Source organism: Podarcis erhardii (assembly GCF_964252035.2).
Source record: "Podarcis erhardii genome assembly, chromosome: 9".
NCBI classification, from domain to species: domain Eukaryota; kingdom Metazoa; phylum Chordata; class Lepidosauria; order Squamata; family Lacertidae; genus Podarcis; species Podarcis erhardii.
The window spans coordinates 33,057,292-33,080,449 of record NC_138512.1 but is presented as its reverse complement, the minus strand read 5'-3'; the positions used below and the strand labels follow the sequence as shown (position 1 = coordinate 33,080,449).

Sequence of the window (23,158 nt, the reverse complement as noted above, 5' to 3'; positions counted from 1 at the left end):
TCCACACTTTTAATCAGCTTAAGCATCCAACATTTTTGAGATTCAAAAATGATGTCTTTGTAAGAATGAGCTTAAATGATAATTGTTGAAAACTAAATTGAGAATTTCATTGGTACTACTTTCCATATTTTCCCCTTACCCTAAATTAACCAAACATATTTTAACAGAATAACACCAAATGAGAAAATGAATATACAGTATTTTGAAGGTTGCCATCCTAAACAAATATCAGTGGAAACCAAAGTTGTGGCTTAGTGGAAAAAAGTTGTACCAAAGCTCTTTTAATAAATTTCATCTGGGATGCCCAAGAAGTGAATGACTCCCATTGTGAAATATATTTCCATGGGAAATAAACCCTATTCAGGAGTTCAACTCATGAGTAAGTGGCCCAAATGCTACAACAGAGGTTCTTACATGCAAGTAAGGAGGAAAGCTTTATTTATGGCTTACAATGACACAGGTCAGGCTATGGGTACAGATTGCCAAAAGCACAGCTAGAGAATTTAAGATCATCAGGGATCTAAAACTAGATGAAAGCTGAAAAGATGTCCCAACAAATGGTCACACCTCCCTGTCAGATTTTGAGTTCAGCTGTGGCGTGCTCTCCCTGTGAGACTGACACACTTGGAGGCACAAGCTTCTATGAAGAGCATGTATCTGTTACCAACAGCAGAGGCAGCCCTGAGTTTTCAGTGATGGGATGGAGGTCAGTCCCACAAGCTGAGGTACCACTCCAGCTGCCCAGACTCCCCTCCTGGCAGGTTAAAACCCTCATCCATTGCAAGGGAATCTTGCTGCTCCATGGCTAGAGCAGGATAGGCAGCTAATGGGACTGCCTACATTTCCCCCCACATCTAAATGCACAGGAGGCCACATCCTCCCTCTCAGCCTGCTCCCCACCTGTGGTGCCTTCCATGCTCTGCTCCTCATCTTCCTCATTGAACACCAACAGCTGCTCCACTTGGACTCACGATAGTAGAACATGGGAGTAGAAGTGAATACCTTAAGCTTTGGCCCCTCCTTCACCTGCTACAAACTGTGGCCTTTTCCTATTCATGGGGGCTTCCTGCACCACATATAATCCTGATTTCCCAGAGCTCCTCTTTGTGTGGGGAACCTACACAGTTAGGGCAGCATTCCCCAACCCACAGCAAATAGTTACCCTCCAACTTACTGAGGGAAACAGCAGGGGTAAGAGACAGCACATTCTGTTTGCCACCATAGCTTACTGGATGTCCACAGGAAGACCACAAGCTGAATTTGAGGGTAACCACCCTCTCTCTCTGCTGTTCTCCAGTGGTTAGTGTTCAGAGCACTGCCTCTGTTGATTCTGGAAGTAGCATACAGTGGTACTTCTGGTTACGAACTTAATTCATTCCGGATGTCCGTTCTTAACCTGTAACTGTTCTTAACCTGAGGTACCACTTTAGCTAATGGGGCCTCCTGCTGCCACCACGCCACTGCCACACCATTTCTGTACTCATCCTGAGGTAAAGTTCTTAACCTGAGGTACTACTTCCGGGTTAGCGGAGTCTGTAACCCGAAGTGTTTGTAACCCGAGGTGTTTGAAACCCAAGGCACCACTGTATAGCCACCATTACAGCATTACACAAGAATAAATTACAAGACTGACTGGTAATGCATACAAAGATTTCCCCAGTCACCCACCGATGACCTAATCCTCTGTACTTATGCTGTGTTGTATAAATAACATACAGTCATACCTTGGATCCCAAATACTTTGGCTCCCAAACAAATCAGCTGCCAAATGATCAAAACCCATAAGTGAGTGTTCTGGTTTTTGAATGATTTTTGGAAGCCTGGCATGGCTTCCACTGCTTCCGATTGGCTGCAGGACACCCCTGCAGCCAATTGGAAGCCGCGCCTTGGTTTTTGAATGGTTTTGGGAGTCGAATGGACACCCAGAATGCATTCTGTTTGAGAAGCAAGATACGACTGTATAGGAATGGACTTGGTAGCACAGCCATGTGCATATATTCACAGTTTTCTGCTGGGTTTACATCCATTTAAATGGGCATAGATTGCAGCCTCAGAGTCTGAACATGCAGCTGAATGCAAGCAGGTTCCAATAATTAAGTGTCTGGATGTTGCAGCAAGAGCCACCCCTGTTGGGTTTTATGAGTGAAGGTGCCTATGCAAATTTGACGGCCAGTCATAGACTTTGAGGGTGTGGCAGAGAGAAATTGGGTAAAGCGATCAAATCCCAATCCCTTTTACGCATGTTGGATCAACCATTTGCACAGAGCTACTGCTGTATCACAGATTAAAAGTGTTCCATGTACTGCCACCCAATGTCAAGGACACCTCTTAATGTCAGGGGGAAAGCATTAGAGTTTCAGAACAAGATGCCACCCATTATCTTTCATTCTTGTCTTTTTAACTTGGATCATCCTTCGACATGCTTCCTTCTGAATCTACTTCAACGGTTTGTCTCAGCCATTACCCAGAGCAACACAAATCCATTTCATACAAACGGTGAAGTAGGTGACTCCATATGAAAGCTCGGCCCACAGGAAAAACACATAAAGTACCCCTGCATCATGTGACTTTTGCTGCTTACACACTACAGCTTAAATCATATCACACACAGCTCCCTAAGAGGCTTTGCATCACAACAATTTGGCACGGTGGCAGCAATGACACTACAAGAGTAAAACAAGTATTAATCCTCCAGTGACTACTCTTCAACCAGGCCTTGGACTGATTAATACTCTACAGCCTTTTAAGTGTGTCTGTGGGAAGGGGGGGGCGTTATTGTTTTGTTGTTTTGGTTTAATTATTTACTCGTGTTTTACCCTGTATTTTATTCTGTGAACCGCCCTGAGATCTTCTGATGAAAGGCCGTATATTAAATAAATAAAAATAATAAAATAAGAATCTCTTCTACATTTTACCTGTGTCACACATTTCGGGGGGGGGGGATACATTTTCTTCTAAATCCATTTGAATGACCCTACAGCTGTGCTTCTAAAACAGTGGGGCACATGACCCACTAGTGACCTTGGTGCCACAGCCTACCCTGCCCTTTGCTATTCCACCCCCCTTTTGCTTGGACTAATGCCAGCATCATAATCTTTTTGTATGCTGAGTAAAAATGGCTAGAAATCAAAAGAATTTGGAGGGTAGAGGAAAGTCTCCTTCTTCTGAGGCAAAAATGCAAGAGAAGGTGCTGAAGGAAAATTGAAAGTGAGATAAAATGTGTGGGTGGCATTCAGTTCTTGTCCAGATTAGATCAATTGAAGTTAATGGACATGGCTAACTTAGATTTATTATGGTATGTTCTACAGAAAGACAGCTTACCTAAAACTGCCAGCATAGTGCTTGAGGTGTTGTTATGCACCCCATAATCTGGATAAAACAATATCTCCCCTGAAGTAAACTCTTCACCCCAGAAGGTCATATGGCACCAGATTGTTCCCGATAACTCATTGTGCACAAAGTTCATCTTCCTTTAAAAGAAGCCTCTGCAGTAGAATTACAACTAAAAGCAACTCTCTCCCAGGCAAAATTGTCATCTTGGCCCAGCATGAAAAGTGTCATTTTTAATATCTTGCTCTTCTTGTGCGTTCTGAACTCTCTGTGACATTCTAAAGGATGTTCACATACAGAGAAGATCACAGTCCCGGTATAACCTATTTCAACTACAATGTTAGTTTATTTTTATTTTGAATAGAATTGTAGGTCCCCTAAAAAGAATCTAGTCAATAAATACAAAGAATTATTACAGCAGTCTGTGCTGAAAAGAACCCAAACACCCCTGAAGGGGAAAGAAATGTAATGTTTGGCTTCATACTATTTTTTACAAGTGCTTGACCTCCTCAATACATCACTCAGTACTCATCACAATATTACTCCAGTTACCAGGAGTCATGCCTGATTAATAAAAAATGTTTCTTTACTCAGTCTCTGCTGTTGCTTCACCTGCTCCCGAGCCTCAACACTAAGAATTAGGTGTGGTGGAAAAATAAAATAAAAACCAACCTATACTCTGCACAAACTCAGGCATTCTTGATTCTTCATATCTGTAGTACATGACTTGAGTCCTGGCACTGAACTGAAAACAACATGTCCCTTCTAGGCCTAAGTCACTGACACAATGCTGTTGCTTGAGTGCAAAACCAAATGATACCAAGAATCATAGAGTTGGAAGGGACCCTGAGGATCATCTAGTCCAACCCCCAGCAGTGCAGGAATATGAAGCTCTTCCATACAGGGGTCAAACTTGCAACCTTGGCATTATCAGCACCATGCTCTAACCAACCGAACTATATAGGCTGACATACAGTCGGAAAGGACCTTAATGCACAATGGAAACAAATATGTTGATGCTGAAGATCTGTGCTGTGAACATACAGCTATAGCTCAAGGACTTCCAAAGTTTATGCCACCACAAGGAGTATTTCTCTTCATATGATAACAAAAATTCCTGGATAATGTACCTAATGTTTCTGTTGCTCTAAGGGTCCTTCTAAACACTTCCAGTATCAGTGGCATGTGGTAACTGCAGTTTCTGAAAGTGCAAACTTATAAGAACTTCCATATGCTCAACAATGTTTCAAAAGAGACTACTTGGTTTGTCAATTATATCATTTGAACATGCTCAAGCATCAGCCCTTGACCTGAAGGAACTGGTGGCCAAATCAGCAAAGGAAAAGGCATGCAAAGTGATATTTTGATGTGCCTAAAATTGAAACTTTTTAGAGACAAGATTATTCAAAAAGATTTGTGTGCTAAAACATCTTCTGCATTTGAGAAAGATAATAAAAGATTGTTGTGTTACTTATTATTGCAATTTAAATGAAATTTAGCAGTTTCAAGTTTTCTGCTTTTCATTCCCCCCCCCCCCCCGCAAGGTATCTGTTTTTGAAAATTGAAGATAGAATTCTTTTTAGGTAGGATGCAAGTGCCTAGCCTTGCCTAGGGCACAAGATAACCCTGACAGCTGCACTGAACACAATACATGCCTGAGAGATGGCCACCCAACTTTCTCTAACATCAAGGAATCATTTACAACATTCTGAGATGCTGTGAAGGAGCCCACCTTGGACCTAAACACCCATATTTCTGGTCTGACTAATGAAAGAGCAAAGCTTCAGCTTGAATGCTTGCTAAAAGCTGAAAAACACTTTTCAGTGGAGTGTGATAAGGGAATTCATGGAAAAAACACATTCAAGCACAGGCAAATAGGCAAGTACTTACAGTAGATGGGCATTAACAACATCAAAGTTTTATAAGCAGTGCACTGAAGGAAAAACTGATATCAGTTTATATCTACATCTGACAAAGTATCAGTCTTGTGTGGGCATGCATATTGAATATCAAACATGTATACTACATCTGAAGAACATACCATACTATACTGGTCTGACCACAGCTGGAGAGGACATCATTCTTGAATAGCAGTTAGGAAAAAATGACAGCCACATGTTAAGAAACTGTCCTTCCAAACAGACACACCCTAAATAATATCAAAGTCTGCTGCTGACAAAGAACTGCCAAGAATATTGCCACCTGTATATGTATTGTGCATTATTAAAAAAATATTTGCAGAATATTTTCAAGAGCGGAAGAAAAACAAACCAGCTTGGGTACTAGTTTCTTCTCCCACCTCTAGAGACTGGAAGCAATAAAGCAGTAAAGTCACCATAAGTGCTTCCTTACCAAGTAAAATCTTAGTATTGTGTTGTTATGAGTTTGGGGTGTTGCTGAGACCCACCAGATACCCTCACCTGGTTTAGCTGGCCAGTCGAAGCCATTCCCAGGGTGTGGCTGCTATCACACACCAACAGCTTCTAGGAGCCATGGGTGAGAGCTGAGTGCAGGGTGGGGACCAAAGGTGGACAAACTATCCCAGAAGGAGTGTGATATGTCACCCACCAAAGGTACTACCCCTCCCCGAACACCCCATACACCCCAAATACACAAGCAACATTCCAAACATATAGTACATTGTCCAGAGGCCCCATCCAGCCCCCACAAGGACGACACACAACTAGAAGTTTAGTTCTTTATTGGCAAAGGACTAAATTACATCAGCTCCGAAGGCACAAGAATTACATGCACCACTCCTGCTAAAGAGCTTGCTAGGCATGTCCCTCTTCAGACCTGTGCTCCTACCCAATAGTTGGAGCAACAGCATGCCATGCCCCCTTCAGCACATTTAAACCCCTCCTCTGACATGGTGTGCACAAGTGTGGCATTCGTATGGAGTCCCCAGTTGTTTCAGGACTATTGACCCATACACCACTAATCCGCTGCCACCAACCAGGTTCTCCCCGGTAAATCACTCAGTCTCAGTCGAGTTCTCAAGTTAACAATGAAGACTGTAGTTTATTGCAAACACAAATAAACTTTAAATGCATTCGAAATGCTGTTACCCTTTACCCTCTTAGTCTTATTTTATCCTGTCTCTAACTCTTCTACCGCCCCTCACACAAGAACCAACTGCACTAACTGTCTCTCTATTTCCATCTGTCTTCCAACTGCTTTAACTCCCAACTGCTTTTCCCCTACTGCTTTTTCCCATCTGTCTAACCTCTGGTTAAGTCTTTTTAAAAACAGGTAGGCTCTGCCTCTGGCTTTTCTATTGGTCTACCTATTAACCCTTTCTCTCCCCCTGTACTGACATTTCCAAAAGAACAGGCAAATGCCACAACAAGCAACCAGCAACTTCTCCTGCACTGCATCTCCAGCTGCTCCTGAAACTTTAAGCCCTTCCTTGTCCTTGGAGACAGTAGGGGAGGTGATGGAGGAGATTCTAACAGCCCAACTCTCTTTGGGACTGTCTCTTCCACCTCTGCGCCTTCCTGCAACTCTTCCCCCACCTCTGAGTCTTTTCTCCCTTCTTCACAGGTGGAACAAAACCACTCAAATCACTGGCCCATTTCTCTGGATCATTCTCCTGCCCCTCTGCCTCCTCTGCACAACCTTCAGATTCCTGCCTGTTCCTGACATAGAAAAATGCAAACAAAACAAACAAACAAACAACAACAACAAATAACAACCCCCAGCTTTTCAGGTTTTTAGTCCAGTGTCACAATGACTAAGTTCTGTATGTTTAGCCTAGATGGTAGATTTGCTAGCCTAGCCTAGCTCCACTGTAGGTCACTTCTAGTTACTGTAACATCGGCAAGTGAAGGAGTAAGTAGAAACACAGTTAGCGGCTATGTATTTATATATTTGACAGAAAAACAAACTCATGCAGGGAACCTTAACAAGAAACTAATGAGACATATTTTGCTCACAGATAGTTTCTGTGAAGAATTGCCCAGTTATATCACATGCTGCCTTTGCAAAACAAGACTCTTTAATGAGTGGGTGCACAATATAAAGTCACATTTCTTTATTACCATTGCAGTTACAGCTTCCATTAGTAATAATGCAAGTTTTATATATGCAGAAGGCATGGAATTATTCTCCCCATGTTCTGCATATCTTTATTAGCAGCTTTAAAAACAACACAACACTCGGACTTCAGGTGTTTAGACCAGCCTTCACCAGCTTGGTTCCCTCTAGACTACAAATGCCTACCAGCTCCAGCCATCACTCTCATGCCTCTGTTGGGTTGGCAGTCCAATGCATCTAGAGAGCAGTTGGTTGGCAACGGCTGGTCTTAAGAGAAGGTAAACTAGAAACTGGATGGAGGTCACCAAGAGAATTTTCACTAACTTGGCTTTGGAGAGCTACATTGTTTATATGAATGGATGGGAAACATTTTAGTTCCTCTTCCATGTCAGAGATGTGGACAATAACATTTTCTAACTTCTTGGATTTCAGCAATATGCCAATGAAGGTGAGAAGGAGACACTGCAGCTGGGTCCCTCCCATCAAAGAGATGAATGAAGGTGCCCAACCATACTCCTTTCCCCACAGCTGCAACCCCTGGGCAATATTCAAATATGGTCTTGTCAGAAGCCATCACCTGGCTGATGCTTGGTGGTGCAGATCAGGACCTTCTTAAAGAATTGGTGGGCACTGGAGGCCTATCACATCTGGGGAGTTCTCTGGGGCCATAGAAAGAGATTTCCCCACTCCTGCTATAGGTCATACTGGATGTTCTTAGTACCATAATGGAAGGCAGGGGGATCCCATGGGATTTAAACTTAGTAAAAAGCAGTAAGTAGAGCTTGTAAAATAAAATAAAATAAAATAAAATAAAATAAAATAAAATAAAATAAAATAAAATAAAATAAAATAAAATAAAATAAAATAAAATAAATAAAACAAAATAAAACAAAATAAAATAAAATAAAATAAAATAAAATAAAATAAAATAAAATAAAATAAAATAAAATAAAATAAAATAAAATAAAATTTAAAATGCTGGTTTTAAAAGCTTAGGCTATATTAAAACCAAGGCTATTGATTTTTTCTTTACAAATGCATTGCTATTTCATAATAGCACGTTGATTCCAAATGCTAGAAAATTAAACTCCTCTGAATAATTAAACAGGATGATACTGTTTGGTTAAACATTATAACATTATTCATATTTTGAAGAGGAGAGGAATCCCAAAGGCTCCGTCGACATAAAGTGTTCCTGACCAAGAAAGGGTGGGTGGGAGATATCATCAATAAATCATGCTGCACAGAGCTACAACTATTCCATGTTATTTATCAAAATCTATTCTCATCTGAGTGAACTGTAAAACTGAAATACTGCAAAAGGCAAATTACAAGGCTCTCAATGCAAGCTGCAATATATATTTTCTTCTTTTGTTTTAATTTATTCCTCAAAGTGAAACAGGATGGTTTAGATCAATAGCCTCCAGATGAGAGATGTAAAACTTCTAGAAAATTTGAAGCCATGGGAATGAAAACCCTTTCATTTTGCTTGTGTATGTGTGTGTAGGAAAAAGCAGAAATTATATATGCTTCCTTTTTTCATTGTAGAGATGGGCAAGCTCTCCCCAGTTTTGGATTAATTTAGAAGTGATACAAGTTATTAAAGAAAAAAATCAGCAAGAACTCTGAGACAATCCAAAGCTTAGATAATCATCCCATCCCATTTTTGCCAGACCTACCAATCACTCAAACAGCTTCCCTCACAGCCCCCAAACACAATCCCCCTTTCTCTTCATTTTCCAGTGAAGCACTGACATAAACAACAGTAGCACATGGAGACAATGAAGGGATGGAGGTCTTCTCCTTTCTCCTCTCTCTCTTCACCACTAAGGTGTGCTGTGGAACAGCATGCCAGGAAGAAAGTCTAGGTGGCCCTTTGGACTGGTAATTTACCCAGTGGCTACTGCAATGTGAAGACTATTAAGTTTCAAGGGCCACAGTGCTCTTCAACCACAGCATGCCAAAGCACAGAAGCAGGGAGGAGACTATCTCCCCTACCCTCATGTCCTGCTGTTGCTCCTGTTGCCACAAGTTTAGTAAAGGAGAATGGGAGTTTGTTTGAGAGGTGCTGGCAGGAAGGATGTTGACCACTCTTTTGGACTCAGATTTTAGTCTGAGCTGGAGAAGAATTGAAGGGCTTGAAAAAGATTATTTCTCCATTCAGGAGAACTTTTGCAGTCTCCAAAATTCTCAACGGAGGCTGAGTTTGGAGAAGGTTGCTGGCATCTTGTAATCATTTACCAAAGGTGTCATGGACTTAGAAGACGCTCAAACTCAGGACGAAAGAGAGAAACGTGCAAAGGCACGTTTGGCAAACCCTCACCATGATCAACTCCCACCCTGAAACGTATGTCTCCAATGTGGAAGGATGTGTGGATCCAGGATTGGCCTCCACAGTCACTTACGGACTCACTGTTAAGACCATGTTCATGGATGACAATCTAACTTGGCTACGAGTGATCACCAAAGAAGAAGAAGAAGAAGAAGAAGAAGAAGAAGAAGAAGAAGAAGAAGAAGAAATCATTTGTGAGGAGAAAGCTACATGATCAATTTGTGATCAGCACACAAATGGTTCAGTCTGTCAACAGCATCTCATCTTTCTGGATTGACTTAAAATTGACCTCTCCCTGGCCAATTTGTGCACATTTGCTCTGATTTCTGACATGCTACCACATTCTATGCAAAACAGAATCAGGTGATGATGAGTATCATGTTCCAGAATCAATGGGGAAAAGCTGGGGCACTTGCTAGACCTATCAAGAGCCCCATCAATGCATCCTAATGCTGTGATGAGTTGTGGCCAAATAGCCTTTGCAAATGTTACAACACATTTTTTCATAGAGCTACTCTTGCAGAACAGATGAAAAATGCAGGGGATATTGGATCTTCTAACAAAAAACAAGATGGATGAATAATTATTTTTGCAACCCCTGCACTGGCTAGGTCAACTTAAGAATAAAACAAATTCCTTCCAGTAGCACCTTAAAGACCAACTAAGTCAGTTCTTGGTATGAGCTTTCGTGTGCATGCACACTTCTTCAGATACACATATCTGTATCTGTTACCTTGTGTATCTGAAGAAGTGTGCATGCACACGAAAGCTCATACCAAGAACTGACTTAGTTGGTCTTTAAGGTGCTACTGGAAGGAATTTGTTTTGTTTTGACTATGGCAGACCAACATGGCTACCTATCTGTAACCTCAACTTAAGAATGAAATTGAAGGAGCTGATTCTTACCATTAAAGAGCCCTTGTGTATCTTAAGAATATCTCCTTCCGTAAAATCCCATCCATCCACCCACCCACCCACCCACCCACCCACCCATAAAGATCTAGTGAAGGAGCTCTTTTCATATCCCACCTATGCTGGAGATAAAATTTCTTGTCCATAGAGATCTCAACCCTTTGGAACCAATTGACTTACCATCAGAATAAGATAAAAAAATTCCTTCCAGTAGCACCTTAAAGACCAACTGAGTTAGTTCTAGGTATGAGCTTTCGTGTGCATGCACACTTCTTCAGAACAAGTTCTGAAGTCTTTAAGGTGCTACTGGAAGGAATTTTTTTATTTTGTTTTGACCATGGCAGACCAACACAGCTACCTATCTGTAACTGCATCAGAATAAGATTAACCTTAAAATTATAATGAGGCAGCAGTGATGCCTTCTGTTATTGGAAGACTTTCTAATACTGGTACACTTCATTTATTATGACCCATGGCTATTTAGTAGCTTTCTGAAAATATGGCTGACTTATTATTCCTTATGACACTTAAATGACTGTTGAGTTTTTAAACTCTTACTTTATTACTTTGTAAGTGACTTAGAGAAGTGATGATGTATTTCAGTTATCGATAACTGAAATGTGGGGCATAACAGTTTTAAATTAAACTCTGTCTTGAATACATTGGAGGCCCACCAAACTCAATAATGTTAGAAGACAATTCAATAGAAAGATAAATAGCGCTCCAATGGATGGTGGAATTAGTGAGGAATGAATGTTATAATATCTTTACTTCACTGTTCAAGGAGAGGTTTAGCCCAGTAAAACCAGCAATCATTACTATTTGGAAACTTGCATTAATACAGGAGCTAACACTTATTTTCTCTGTTAAGTTAGCGCATATATGTGTTAGGGGGAATATAAATTGGGCAGTTAATGCGCATAACAACTGGCCATTGTGCACCTTTACCAGGCCTCATAGAAAATGTGCAAATAATTTGTCTATGAAGAGGGAATTGTGAAGATTTCCAGGTCAAAATAAATAATCTTTAGCCAGAGCTGGCTGAGGTGGGGTGAAGCAGCTGCCTCAAGTTGCTGAGATGCAAGAGGTAGCATTTTCTACCCTACCCCACTGCTTCAACCACTGGTGGAGAAGCTCTGCTTTGTTGCTGATCTACAGCACCAAAGCTTTCTGGAACTCTCCCCCCCCCCCACTTGCCAAGCTTTGACAAGAGTGCCCTTGCAGAATTCTACCACCCAGCAGTAAATACTTTGCAAAGACTTTTCCCTGAGGGGAGGGCAGCCAACCCTGGCTCCAACAGGCTCCTGAGAGCATGCATATATTGCCCTAATATTGCACATTCTTCTGTCATTACGCATAATCTTTAATAGGCATAGTCTCTATAAGACCTAGTGAAACTGCAAATTGGCCAGTTATTTTGCACATTAACTGTTAAACTTACATTGCCCTTAAAATATTTATCTGAAATATATTTATTTTTAAAAAGCAAATAACGTTGTCTTATACAGTGGTACCTTGGGTTAAATACGCTTCAGGTTACAGACTCCGCTAACCCAGAAATAGTATCTCGGGTAAAGAACTTTGCTTCAGGATAAGAACAGAAATCGTACTCTGGCAGTGCAGCGGCAGCAGGAGGCCCCATTAGCTAAAGTGGTGCTTCAGGTTAAGAACAGTTTCAGGTTAAGAATGGACCTCTGGAACGAATTAAGTACTTAACCCGAGGTACCACTGTACATGGAAACATACGGTACATTTAATTACTCATAATCTGAATTGTGGGCCAACCATACAATTATCAGACATGCACATCATGTAACCCTCTTACCAATAATTATTAATCATATTGACTTAGCTAATAGTATGTACTTGATTCTTTGTACATTGTGTATATTAGTAAATGTTCTCAATCTATCTGTTAAAAAGATTTATGTTGCCTTTCATCAGTACAAGAACCAGAGTGGGGAACAATATAAAAAAACTAAACCTATAAAAGACACCAGTAAAACCAAAGCCCACTTCTTAAAACACCAGTAAAAGAAGACAATTTTAAAAGGATTGACAGAGGTGAAGGCTAAAATAGATATATCTTTATGTATTAAAGTGGGAGAGCATTCCATAAATGGGGTGCCACAATGAAATGAGCCTCTCTTGACAGCGGAATTCAAGAAAGAGTCCCCTTTGCTGCTTCTAAAGCATGGACAGGCTGGTAATAGTGAGGAGCCCTTTTCAGGTATTTATGACAAGGGTGAGAAACTGCATCTGGATGGAAGGCCGGATCATTCCAGATCATTATCTCTCTCACCACCCATATGCCAAGTTGGACAGGTGTGCAAGTCTGACAACTGGGCGAGTTAGACAAGTGTGCAGGTGACCCTTTTTTTTGCTTGCATGGTTTGAAATCAAATTACAGATAGGTAGCCGTGTTGGTCTGCCATAGTCAAAACAAAACAAATTCCTTCCAGTAGCACCTTAAAGACCAACTAAGTCAGTTCTTGGTATGAGCTTTCGTGTGCATGCACACTTCTTCAGATACACTGAAACAGATACACTGTTTCAGTGTATCTGAAGAAGTGTGCATGCACACGAAAGCTCATACCAAGAACTGACTTAGTTGGTCTTTAAGGTGCTACTGGAAGGAATTTGTTTTGTTTTGAAATCAAATTGTGAGGGCAAAGGCATTACCCATGGTCTTGGAAAGCCCCATGGAAGCCCCACCTCCAATCAGTTGGACAGCAGCGCTTGCAACCCTCATTTTGACTGAGTTGGCTTGGTTGAAATGGCCTTGTGGACACATGGGAAGGCCTGGTGAGCCTAATCAGACCTTCAGGCCAGAGCTTGCACACCCCTGATGTGGGGCTTTAAAAGTAAGCAGCAGCATCTAGTACGGCACAGTTTACTGCCTCTTCACGCCTTGCTTCATAATTTCACTTTCCCATAGGGAAATTAGTATTATTTTGGAGGAGTTTGCACATTCTTTGATTGCTTTTCCATGCACAAGTCCATGTAGTATAGAGTCATCAATATCTAAAGTCCTTAATATCTAAAGCTGAAGGGATCAAAACTGATACTAACTTTTGTATTTTTCTTTACTTAACTGGTTTGTGGTTTGGAATTCTAGTGACATGTGTTGTAAAGAATAACAATATTACTTCCAATATTACTGTGTATCTGAAGAAGTGTGCATGCACACGAAAGCTCATACCAAGAACTGACTTAGTTGGTCTTTAAGGTGCTACTGGAAGGAATTTGTTTTGTTTTGACTATGGCAGACCAACACGGCTACCTATCTGTAAATATTACTTCCAGAGTGACTCACCTCTATTTGTAGAGCAAGTCAGTTAGCTTGGAGCATATTAAGAATGGTTAATAATAGGAAAATGAGTTTAGCACAGCATGAGGTGTGAAATGTAAATAGAAATCAAAGCATCATTTTAATTTGGTTGTCTTATAAACTGCCAAGTCCCATGATAGTTTCCAGCCTTGGCTTTTCCTTCATCTGAAAGATGAACTGTCTCACTTGGACTTTCCTATCGGCAAGCCAATAATGTGCGTTGAGTCCATGTGTGCAGAATGTGGAATGTAGACAATCAACAAGGTCTTATGTACCATAGAGCAATCACATAGCCACTCTGTAATGTGTCAAAGTCCGCATGGAGCCGTTCAATTTCTAGTTTAGGCATGGCAGTCCCATTGCTCCCACGACTTCAAGAAGAGAGTCATTTTCACTGTCTTGGCTGAGATGAAGTCATCTGAAATCTGCAGCTTTGGTCACATTTAGTAATTTTATTATCAGGTTTAAACCTTTCTGTACTGGACATTCAAAATTCAATAGAATATTTTTTTTAAAACAAAACAAAACATTTATTCACAAAACCATTTAGAAGCCTGTACTTTGCTTCTAAATGAAGCGTAGGCAGGAGCAAGATGAGGGGAACCATTTTAATTCCTTTTTGAATGCTTTGTAGGTTGCTACCTTTGTGGCCATCAGAATTCCCACCCCCCTTGCTAGCGCAACAACACAACCAATGTAACAGACATATACCTAACAGTTGTACAAGCGTAGCAATCGACTGTTTGCATGGGCATTGGAGAAAAGATGGTGGGATAAGGTAGTACAGGAGATGACACATCTGTGATGCACCATAACAAAGGCCTTGCCTGGTTTCCTGGCTCTATGCAATTCTACATGCCAGTTGTATCAGGGTAAGCCATGCTAATGGGATTTAAACGGATAGGCAGCATAGTAGGCCAGAATTGCTTCACACAGAATGCCTCTGAAGCTATGTCCTAACAAGCCTCTGTGTGCACTTCTGCAGCTACTCATCAGAGTGTGAAAGCGGAAAAATCAAAGGAGATAACAAAATACTGGTTTTCCAAAAGCAGAACAATCCTACTACATTTTCTTTTGATATGAGATATTGTTAGACCAATTTGTGAAACGTATAAGGAAACCTTAGCTGACAAAGAATTTGAAGCCCTGACCAAAATTTGTGAAGAAAATGAATAGAATGTGATGGAACTGGCGGAAATGACTGGCAGAATCCGAGACCAGGGAGAAGAGTTGGTGGAAGAAGACTGGAAAAAGTTTAAAGACTATTTACAGAAATACTGTAAAATTAATGAATGTTAGAAAAATGTTAGAATGAAGTTATATGGCTTCAGTAGAAATGTTATAAGGAATCAAATATAAACAGATTAATAGAGTATTAAAGGAAAAAATAAGGTTAGAATGTGTTAAGATAATTATAGGATAGAAAACAGAGGAAGATGAAAAGGAATTGCTGAAACAATTAACAGAAGTGGAATACAAAAAGGGAGGTGTGAAGAGGTCATTGAAATAAGTGAATGAAAGATAAGAGATTGAAATTGTTTGATGTGTTTTAAACTGTTTTTTTTTGTTTTGTTTAATGTGTTTGTGTTATGTTTTTTTATCTTTGTTGTTTGTAGTGTTTAAATTGTTGGAAAACTAATAAATATTATTTTCAAAAAATAAATAAATCAATTTTTTTAAAAAGATTGCCACGTAATATATATATATAAAGAAAATGAATAGAATGTGAAAACAAGCATAAAGATTCGTGACAGATTAATTGTACCAATCCTTAGCTTTCTTAATAGCAAAGTAGTGGCAGTAGCAGACAGCTATATAGGAAATACTAAACAATGAACTAAAAGAATAATGGCCTATATCATGTTTTTCCTGTAAAAAACATGGCCAAATAATATGAAAACAGGACAATATTTTTTCCAGTTTTCAGATTTCCCCCCCAACAAAAGCATTAACACTATTAAGGGGAAGTATCTGATGGCACATCCCTCCCCTATATTGAACTTTTGGAATTAACTTTTTATTTCTGGCTGAAAACCTACTTTAAATGCATCTGCAAAGTTTGAAGGCCATAGAAATGGCTTGAATTAATTCAAATCTATATCTCGTTCTTTGAAGACCTTAGAATGGGTCAAAACATTAGAACAAGAACAATAATAAAACCATAAAACAACCACAACCATCCTCCAACTATCTGTAAACATAATAATACACAAGCCAGACATGCAAAGCTGTTTTCGGGGGGGGGGGGACAACAATTAAAAAACAGTGTTCATATATCAATAAAAGTGTTGTGGGTGCTCTATGCAGCAAAAATAGAAGTAATAGTATTCTGTACTGTTAAGTGCTATCACCAAAAAAGCAAAAAGCAAAAGCAAAACAGTGCAGGTGTATCAGTCAAAGGTATAACAAAAGAGATTTTTTTCTTTTAACCTTCCACCTAACAATGGACAATGATGTCACCAGCCAGACCTCTAGGTGTAACATATTCCACAATCTGAGAAAGCTGTATGCTGGGCTATAGATTCCTGGGTTTCCCTAAGAGATGGCATTTCCAAAAGGACCTCATATCATGAACAGATCTCAAGTCGTGGGCAGGACTAAAAGAGAAGGAGTCCTTCAGGTAACCAAGACCTAAACTGCTCAGGAATTTGTATATCAAAACAAAAAACTTGAATCAGGCTTGGTAGAAAATAGGCATCCAGGACATGTCTTTTCAGACTGGTGTTACATGGCGTTACATCTATCAGGTCCATCAAGATCCTGGTATCTGTTTTTTGCACTAGCAGCAATCTTCATATAGTATTCAAGGGCAGCTGACATACAGCACATTGTAGCAGTCTAGATGCGAGTTTACTAAGTAGAACATGGATTACTGTCGCCTGGCTATATCTATTGAGCCATAGCTGAAAACAGGTCCTCTGACCCTTGCACTTCTAGCAATGAGGTAGAATCACCTCTAGATTATGCACAAATGCAGATTTAGGACATTGCGACTGGTTCCCCAACACAGGGTGCAGGGGCCAAAGAGGTGTCTTCTGGCCTCCTTCCCAATGTGTAGCTAGTGCTTGCCCGGATTTGGAAAGAAGTCAGGAGGGCCAGAGCCTCGTGCCTCCTTCCCAAAGCCCAGCATCCCCTTTGGAAAGGCGGCTTTGGCCCAAATTTTAGCCTCACACAGGGTGCCATATTACCAAGGTCCCCACCCCTGATATTCACCTGGTCCTTCAGGTGCAATGCAGGCCCATTTAGAACATACCTAATTCCTGCCTACTTAGTATATGTTTATTAAAGTTCTATACACTGGTACCTCGTGTTAAGTACTTAATTCGTTCCGGAGGTCCGTTCTTAACCTGAAACTGTTCTTAACCTGAAGCACCACTTTAGCTAATGGTGGCCTCCTGCTGCCACCGCTCCGCCGGAGCACGATTTCTGTTCTCATCCTGAAGCAAAGTTCTTAACCTGAAGACTATTTCTGGGTTAGCGGAGTCTGTAACCTGAAGCATATGTAACCTGAAGCGTATGTAACCCGAGGTACCACTGTATATGTTTCAGAATTCAAAAGAAATAACAAAGAAAATTATAGATGCAAAGATATGCCCCACAGAGTCACAATAAACTGTTTATTCTAGAGTAAGGTTTCCCAAACTTGGGTCTCCAGTTGTTGTTGGACTACAACTCCCATCATCCCTGGCCACTGGTCCTGCTAGGTAAGGATGATGGGAATTGCTGTCCCAATACAACTGGAGACCCAAGTTTGGGAAACTTATCCTAGAGCAACAATAGGGAACCTGAGACCTTCTAACCAGCCCCAGCCAGCCTACCCCAGTTCAACTACATCTGGAAGGCTTCAGGTTTCCTATTACTGATGTAGTTTGGAGCCCAGTATGCATTCATTTTGAGATTTGGTTCCTATGCCTGAAATAGTAACCTTCCGAGCATGAACTATGTATGACCTACCTTAATGTCTTCCCAGTTTGAGGCAGCCTTCGCCAACCTGATGCTCTTCAGATGTTTTGGATTACAACTCCCATCAGTGTTGGCTATCATAGCCAATGGTCAGGTATAATGGGAGCTGTAGCCCAAAACATCTGGAGGGTAATAGGATGGCAAAGACTGGTTGAGATATGTGTGTGTGTGTGTGTGTGTGTGTGTGTGTGTGTGTGTGTTTGTGTGTGCAAGCTCCCCTGTTCCCTATTTCATTATATAATCTAAATGTGATACTTTGGAATCAATATCAGTGCTTTTTTATTGCTCAGTATTCTCACTCATGGGAAAAAGGAACATAAAGCACTATCCTGGACATGTTGCCATGCTTCTTATAGTAACTATTTCTAATTATGTTTATACAAGTACATATTTATACAATGTTTATAAAATCTTGCAGTGTGGAGTGCTCCAGTCCATGAGTTCAGCTAGCCAACCACGTGGTCTTCTAGGCTACTCCATTCCATTCCCTGTTCCAACATTTAGCATTATATTACTACCGAGCATTCACAGTCCTCATTTGGCTGTTTAGTCCCCCCCCCCCAATATTTTTGGTAGTTCTGCAAACCTTGGGGACCCCTGGGCATACAGATACTGCTCTCTTGTTTTTCAGTGGCCTTGAAGTGGCTACAGTCTTTTCAGCACCCATCAGATCCACATAATTTCACCCAGTCTCACTTCACTCTGGGCGTTGTAGTCTTAAAAACTGCACAAACTCCTTCCCTTCCCATCTCATCTCATCCCATGTCTGTTCTCTGTCTTTTATTTTGTTCTATAAAACCTTTAATTATCGTAGGATGAACACATAGTGAATCCAAAGCAGTGAGAATATAACTCAATCTTTGTATGGTTTGGTAAACAGTAGTCTTATATTTCACACAGGGATGCTTAAAGACTATTTCACCACACAGAATACTGCAGCAAAAAAAGGTCTGTTTCTGGAGATTTTTCACATAATACATATTCTTGTGAATTTCTTGTAAGAATGGTTGGATGAGAACATACACCTCCAAGTGAAAATTAGTTCTAACTTTAAATTATAGGATGATAGCTCTTATATTCTATGCTCCTACGTTATTGCTCAACACACCCACTCGCTCCATTTCCCTGTTGTGACTCAAGAACAGATCCCTCCAACTAGAGGTCACTCTCACTTGTCACAAACACTTTTATATGCGTCATTACCTCTCAACTATTGTCTGAGATTATTTCTCTCTCACTCAGATAGGGGGCTGAAGCATTGTGGCATCTATATATAAAAAAAGCAAAATGTACTCTTCTCATTATTGTTGGCTTTTTTTGAAAAAAATTAAAGTATATTACCTTTAAGTTCTGGCACATTTGCGAAATTTTATCCAAAATTAGAAATACATTTTCCACAAAAAGATCAGAGGTATTATCTACTGATCTTCAGCATATACAGGTCTGCTGGTCCCTACGTATTGGACATGAAATGGGGTGATGTTAGGCACATTTGACTAATTTTGAGACTACTGCCTCTACTCTCCAAACAAGTGGGGCACATGGCAACAAAGCAGGTGAGGAGTGTTTCTGTTCTAGATTCAAGCCATAACATCTCCCTCTCCCCAGTTGTTCTTTTCCCTTCCAACAAGCAGTTAACATTCCATGCCCACTGAGCATGCTCAATTGTCATTGAGATGGTATGCCCCTCTCCATTTTGGGGTTTTCCTTGGGCTGGGTTGAGGGTTATTTTTCTACGGGGGAGCAAGCTGGACATGATCTCAGTCCCATTACATTCTTAATTTTTCAGTTGATGCCTACATCAACTGTCTCCAGTACCTGAGGCATTAAGTAACTTCTCAGTGTTATCGAAGAACTCACTTGCTCAAATAGGTAGACAAATACAAATATCTTCTTCTATTCCAGGCATCCCACTCTGTCCCCTCTCCCCACAGTTGTATGCTTATCCCCCTCTCATCCATTCAACATTCTATCCCCTACAAAATTAAATATTGTCAATCCCGGAACCTCTCTCATTCTCTTAGAATGGCAATGGCGCCCACCAGAGAGGTGCTGGAACCCACCAGAGAAATGCCAGGACTGAGTTCCTGTGAGTTCCCCCTGAAAAAAGTCCTGCCTGTGTGTATCTCTGGGTTCTGCTGTGTCTGCAAGTATTCCGTCTTGTGCATCAGTGGTTCACATAAGCACAAACATGGGAAGACTCAGATTACTATTAGCATATAGACTAATACCTCACTTTTTAATAGTATACCAGGAATTCTCTCACTCTAAGAAAAACCAGGTGCACCTACGTCCCATTGAAGTAAGTGGATTTTAAGCGTGTGCACTTTTTATTTCAAGAGATTTATATACATTTCTTGCTTTTCCAAATAGTTTTTGTCATACATTAAAAAGCACATCTGCTTTAGTAAAATAAAATTAACAGCTAAAGCTAAAATATGTAGCTTGTAAATAACATGCCAATGGCATATCCAGTGAGGGCTCATTTCATTTCATTTCCCCCTCTAGCTCTGCATGTCCTCACAATGTTGTGCACTTTCTCCATAACAACCTGATTAGGAGTTCCTCCCTTTGACCCTCTCACCCTTCCTAGTACCATCATAGCTATTATCTTTTAACCAGAGCTTGATCATTTTACCAGTCTGCGAAAGTGAAATTAAATGAGTCCATCCTGGCTGGTGTTCAACTGAAGATATAACCCAATAACCTCTGGAGTCAATATGAACTTGAAATGAGTTGGGGGTGCAAGGCTTCAAGTATAATTGCCCTGTTGACTTCTGCTTCTCAGAAATGCACCTAGCATAGTACCACTGAATAAAAATGGTTTAAAGAGCCCTTTGTAATACCCTTTCACCAAGTTGAGAATGGAGGCTCAGTTACTTGTTTTGTACATGAGCCCTTAAAAAAAAACAAGATTTATCTTACCAGCCATGCCATAAAATAATCACCAGATCTACTTCATACCATTCCCTTCCATTAATGTTAAAACCATCATGACATTAAGGCACAACCTAAAGAAATTAGTTTTGCATTTCATAATGCAAATTAGCAGCTTAAGAACATGCAGACAAACATGCAGAAGCTTCAGGTGATACTTGCTAATTTCAGTGGTCCCTCCATGTTTTTGTAGTGCAGCTCATGAATATTTGTATGTGAAAAGGAATTTCACTTACACAACAGTTTTCTTCCTGCATGTTTCTGTATTTGAATATGAATATGTGCATAATATTTCAACATCTCGTGCATGTTTGTCATGTATGCTGTATGAAAAGTTCTTCAGATAAAAACATGAATTGCCTAATATTTCTGTTATTTTGGCATGCTTTTCTTCACAATAGCTGGATATCACTGTTGTGAATTTTATTTTTATCATGAAGGGTTTTATATATATAGCTTGGATACTCCTTTACGTCGTCACTTATTTCTAGTTTTTATGGTTAGGTACTTGAGTTGGATTTTAAATAAGTTAAAATTATTACATTTAAGCCAATTTTGATGCATTTTTTTAAATAAAACTAAACTGGCTTAAATTCAAACATGTAAACTGAACTGTGGAATGGGCTATATCATTATTTTTAGGGTTCTGTGTGAAATATCCCAAGTGAGAGTGGAGCAACCCACTAAAATACACATTTGAATATCTGGCACAGAGAGTACACAGTGTAGTTTGGGGAAAACAATCCAATATCAAATTCTTTCTTTTCTTTGTGAAGCTGGCAGCTACTGGGACCTGGGATTGGCTCTTAGGGGTTAGTTGTCATATATTTATTTCAGTATGAAAGAATAACAGAGAGATTTCCAGTTCTGAATAAACACTGTACAATTCAAATATTGCTCAGTAATATTCTGTGCTTCGTAACATAATAGCGGACAAAACAGGCTACAGAACTCCAGGAGAACCAAACTTGGGGAGGGGGAGGCGAAATTTAAACGTCAGGCACAGGAGTACAAAACAACAATGGCATGGGATGCAAGAGACTATTGCACAACAGTATCAGAATGTCCACATAAATCTCGCTTGCTAGTCGACGTCTGTGGGGGCATTACGAGTGGAAGAGGCATTTTCCACAGCTCCGTCCATGAGTCCCGTTGCCTCTGCCGCTCAATCACACCAAGTAAGGCACATCTGGGAGATCTAGCGGAGACTCACCTGAGCAGCACCGCAGCTTCCCACAGATAGAATCCCGAGACAGCTGCACGCAGGTATCTAATCCGGGCCATGATATGGTGAGGAATTCACAACCTCCTCCCAAGCGAACGTGTCCGAGTCATGAGGGAATCCAGGAGGGAAAGCGGAGGAAGGGAGAGTTCAGCCTGAGAGCTCTTGGAGAGGCTGCCGAGTGTTCAGCACCTTGGAGAGCTCCCCGGCACCCTCCAGCACCTGTAAATCCAATCGCGCGAGGACGGCTCTGCCCCGGGTCGTCTATTCTCCAGCGCCTGGGACTTCGGGCATTTTGGGGTGGTTGTTGTTGGCAACCAGCTCGCCAAGGGTTGCGCTGTGCATTTAAAGAGAGAGGCTGATCCCAGGGGGAAAGACCAGGCAGTCGAGCAGAGGCATCGGGAGAAGCGAAGCAGCGGCAGGGAAGACCTACTTTCCGCCTTCGCTTCCTCCGGTCCTTCTTTTTCCGGCCAGAAGCCAGCTCGCCACATTCCTGAACACTGGGAATGCCAGGGCTCGGGAGGGGAGGAGAGGGGAGGGGGAGGGGGCGGAGACGGAATCAAAGCAGTGGACTTTCCTCAGCCAGTCAGGGGAGCTCCCAGGACGACGGAGCAGATAGGCAGAGCTGCCTCGCGAAGACGCAGAAAGGGGCGCTCGGTGGGAGCGCGTTTGCACAGGAGCACGGGGATTGACGAGGGATCCTCTAGGCAAGGATGCTGTGGAGAAGGACGGAGGAAAGGATTCCCAACCGCCTCAAGGAGGAGCAGTGGCGTAGCGTGGGGGGTGCAGGGGGGGCCGGCCGCACCGGGCGCAACATCTGGGGTTAGGGCAAATCCACAGGTTAGGGGGCGCAAATCCACGGGTTAGGGGGCGCAAATCCACAGGTTAGGGGGCGCAAATTACTTGCCTTGCCCCGGGTGCTGACAACCCACGCTACGCCACTGAGGAGGAGGAGGGAGATGAGGGGAAGTGTTGTTTGGGAAGGGGATTGCTCCTTACTGTTGCGGAAAGACAAAAAAGACCTTGCCCGAAGGGACACGTGTCCCCTTATTGCTTTGTCTCTTCATGACGGGAAAGTTTATGTTATGCAATGGTG

At 41.3% G+C, this 23,158-nt stretch overlaps 1 protein-coding gene across 6 annotated transcripts in view; it reads right to left on the bottom strand.

Annotated features, from left to right (window-relative positions):
- GLRA3 (glycine receptor alpha 3) overlaps positions 1-22,763 on the bottom strand; it is a 71,764-nt gene extending 49,001 nt beyond the window's left edge. Inside the window, exons 1-2 of one of the 6 annotated variants that reach the window (XM_081875390.1) lie at positions 5,372-5,440; positions 3,322-3,485 (exon numbers count right to left, since the gene is read on the bottom strand). Coding sequence is in view for 4 of the 6 variants with exons in the window: in XM_081875393.1 (XP_081731519.1) it covers positions 22,054-22,124 (71 nt within the window). In the remaining 2 variants the exon portion in view is untranslated. Of the gene's footprint in view, positions 1-3,321; positions 3,486-5,371; positions 5,441-6,475; positions 6,508-22,053 lie in introns of those variants that run through there. The other 5 variants (XM_081875393.1, XM_081875392.1, XM_081875388.1 and 2 more) reach the window with 5 other exon arrangements.
- Between the last annotated feature and the right edge of the window lie 395 nt (positions 22,764-23,158).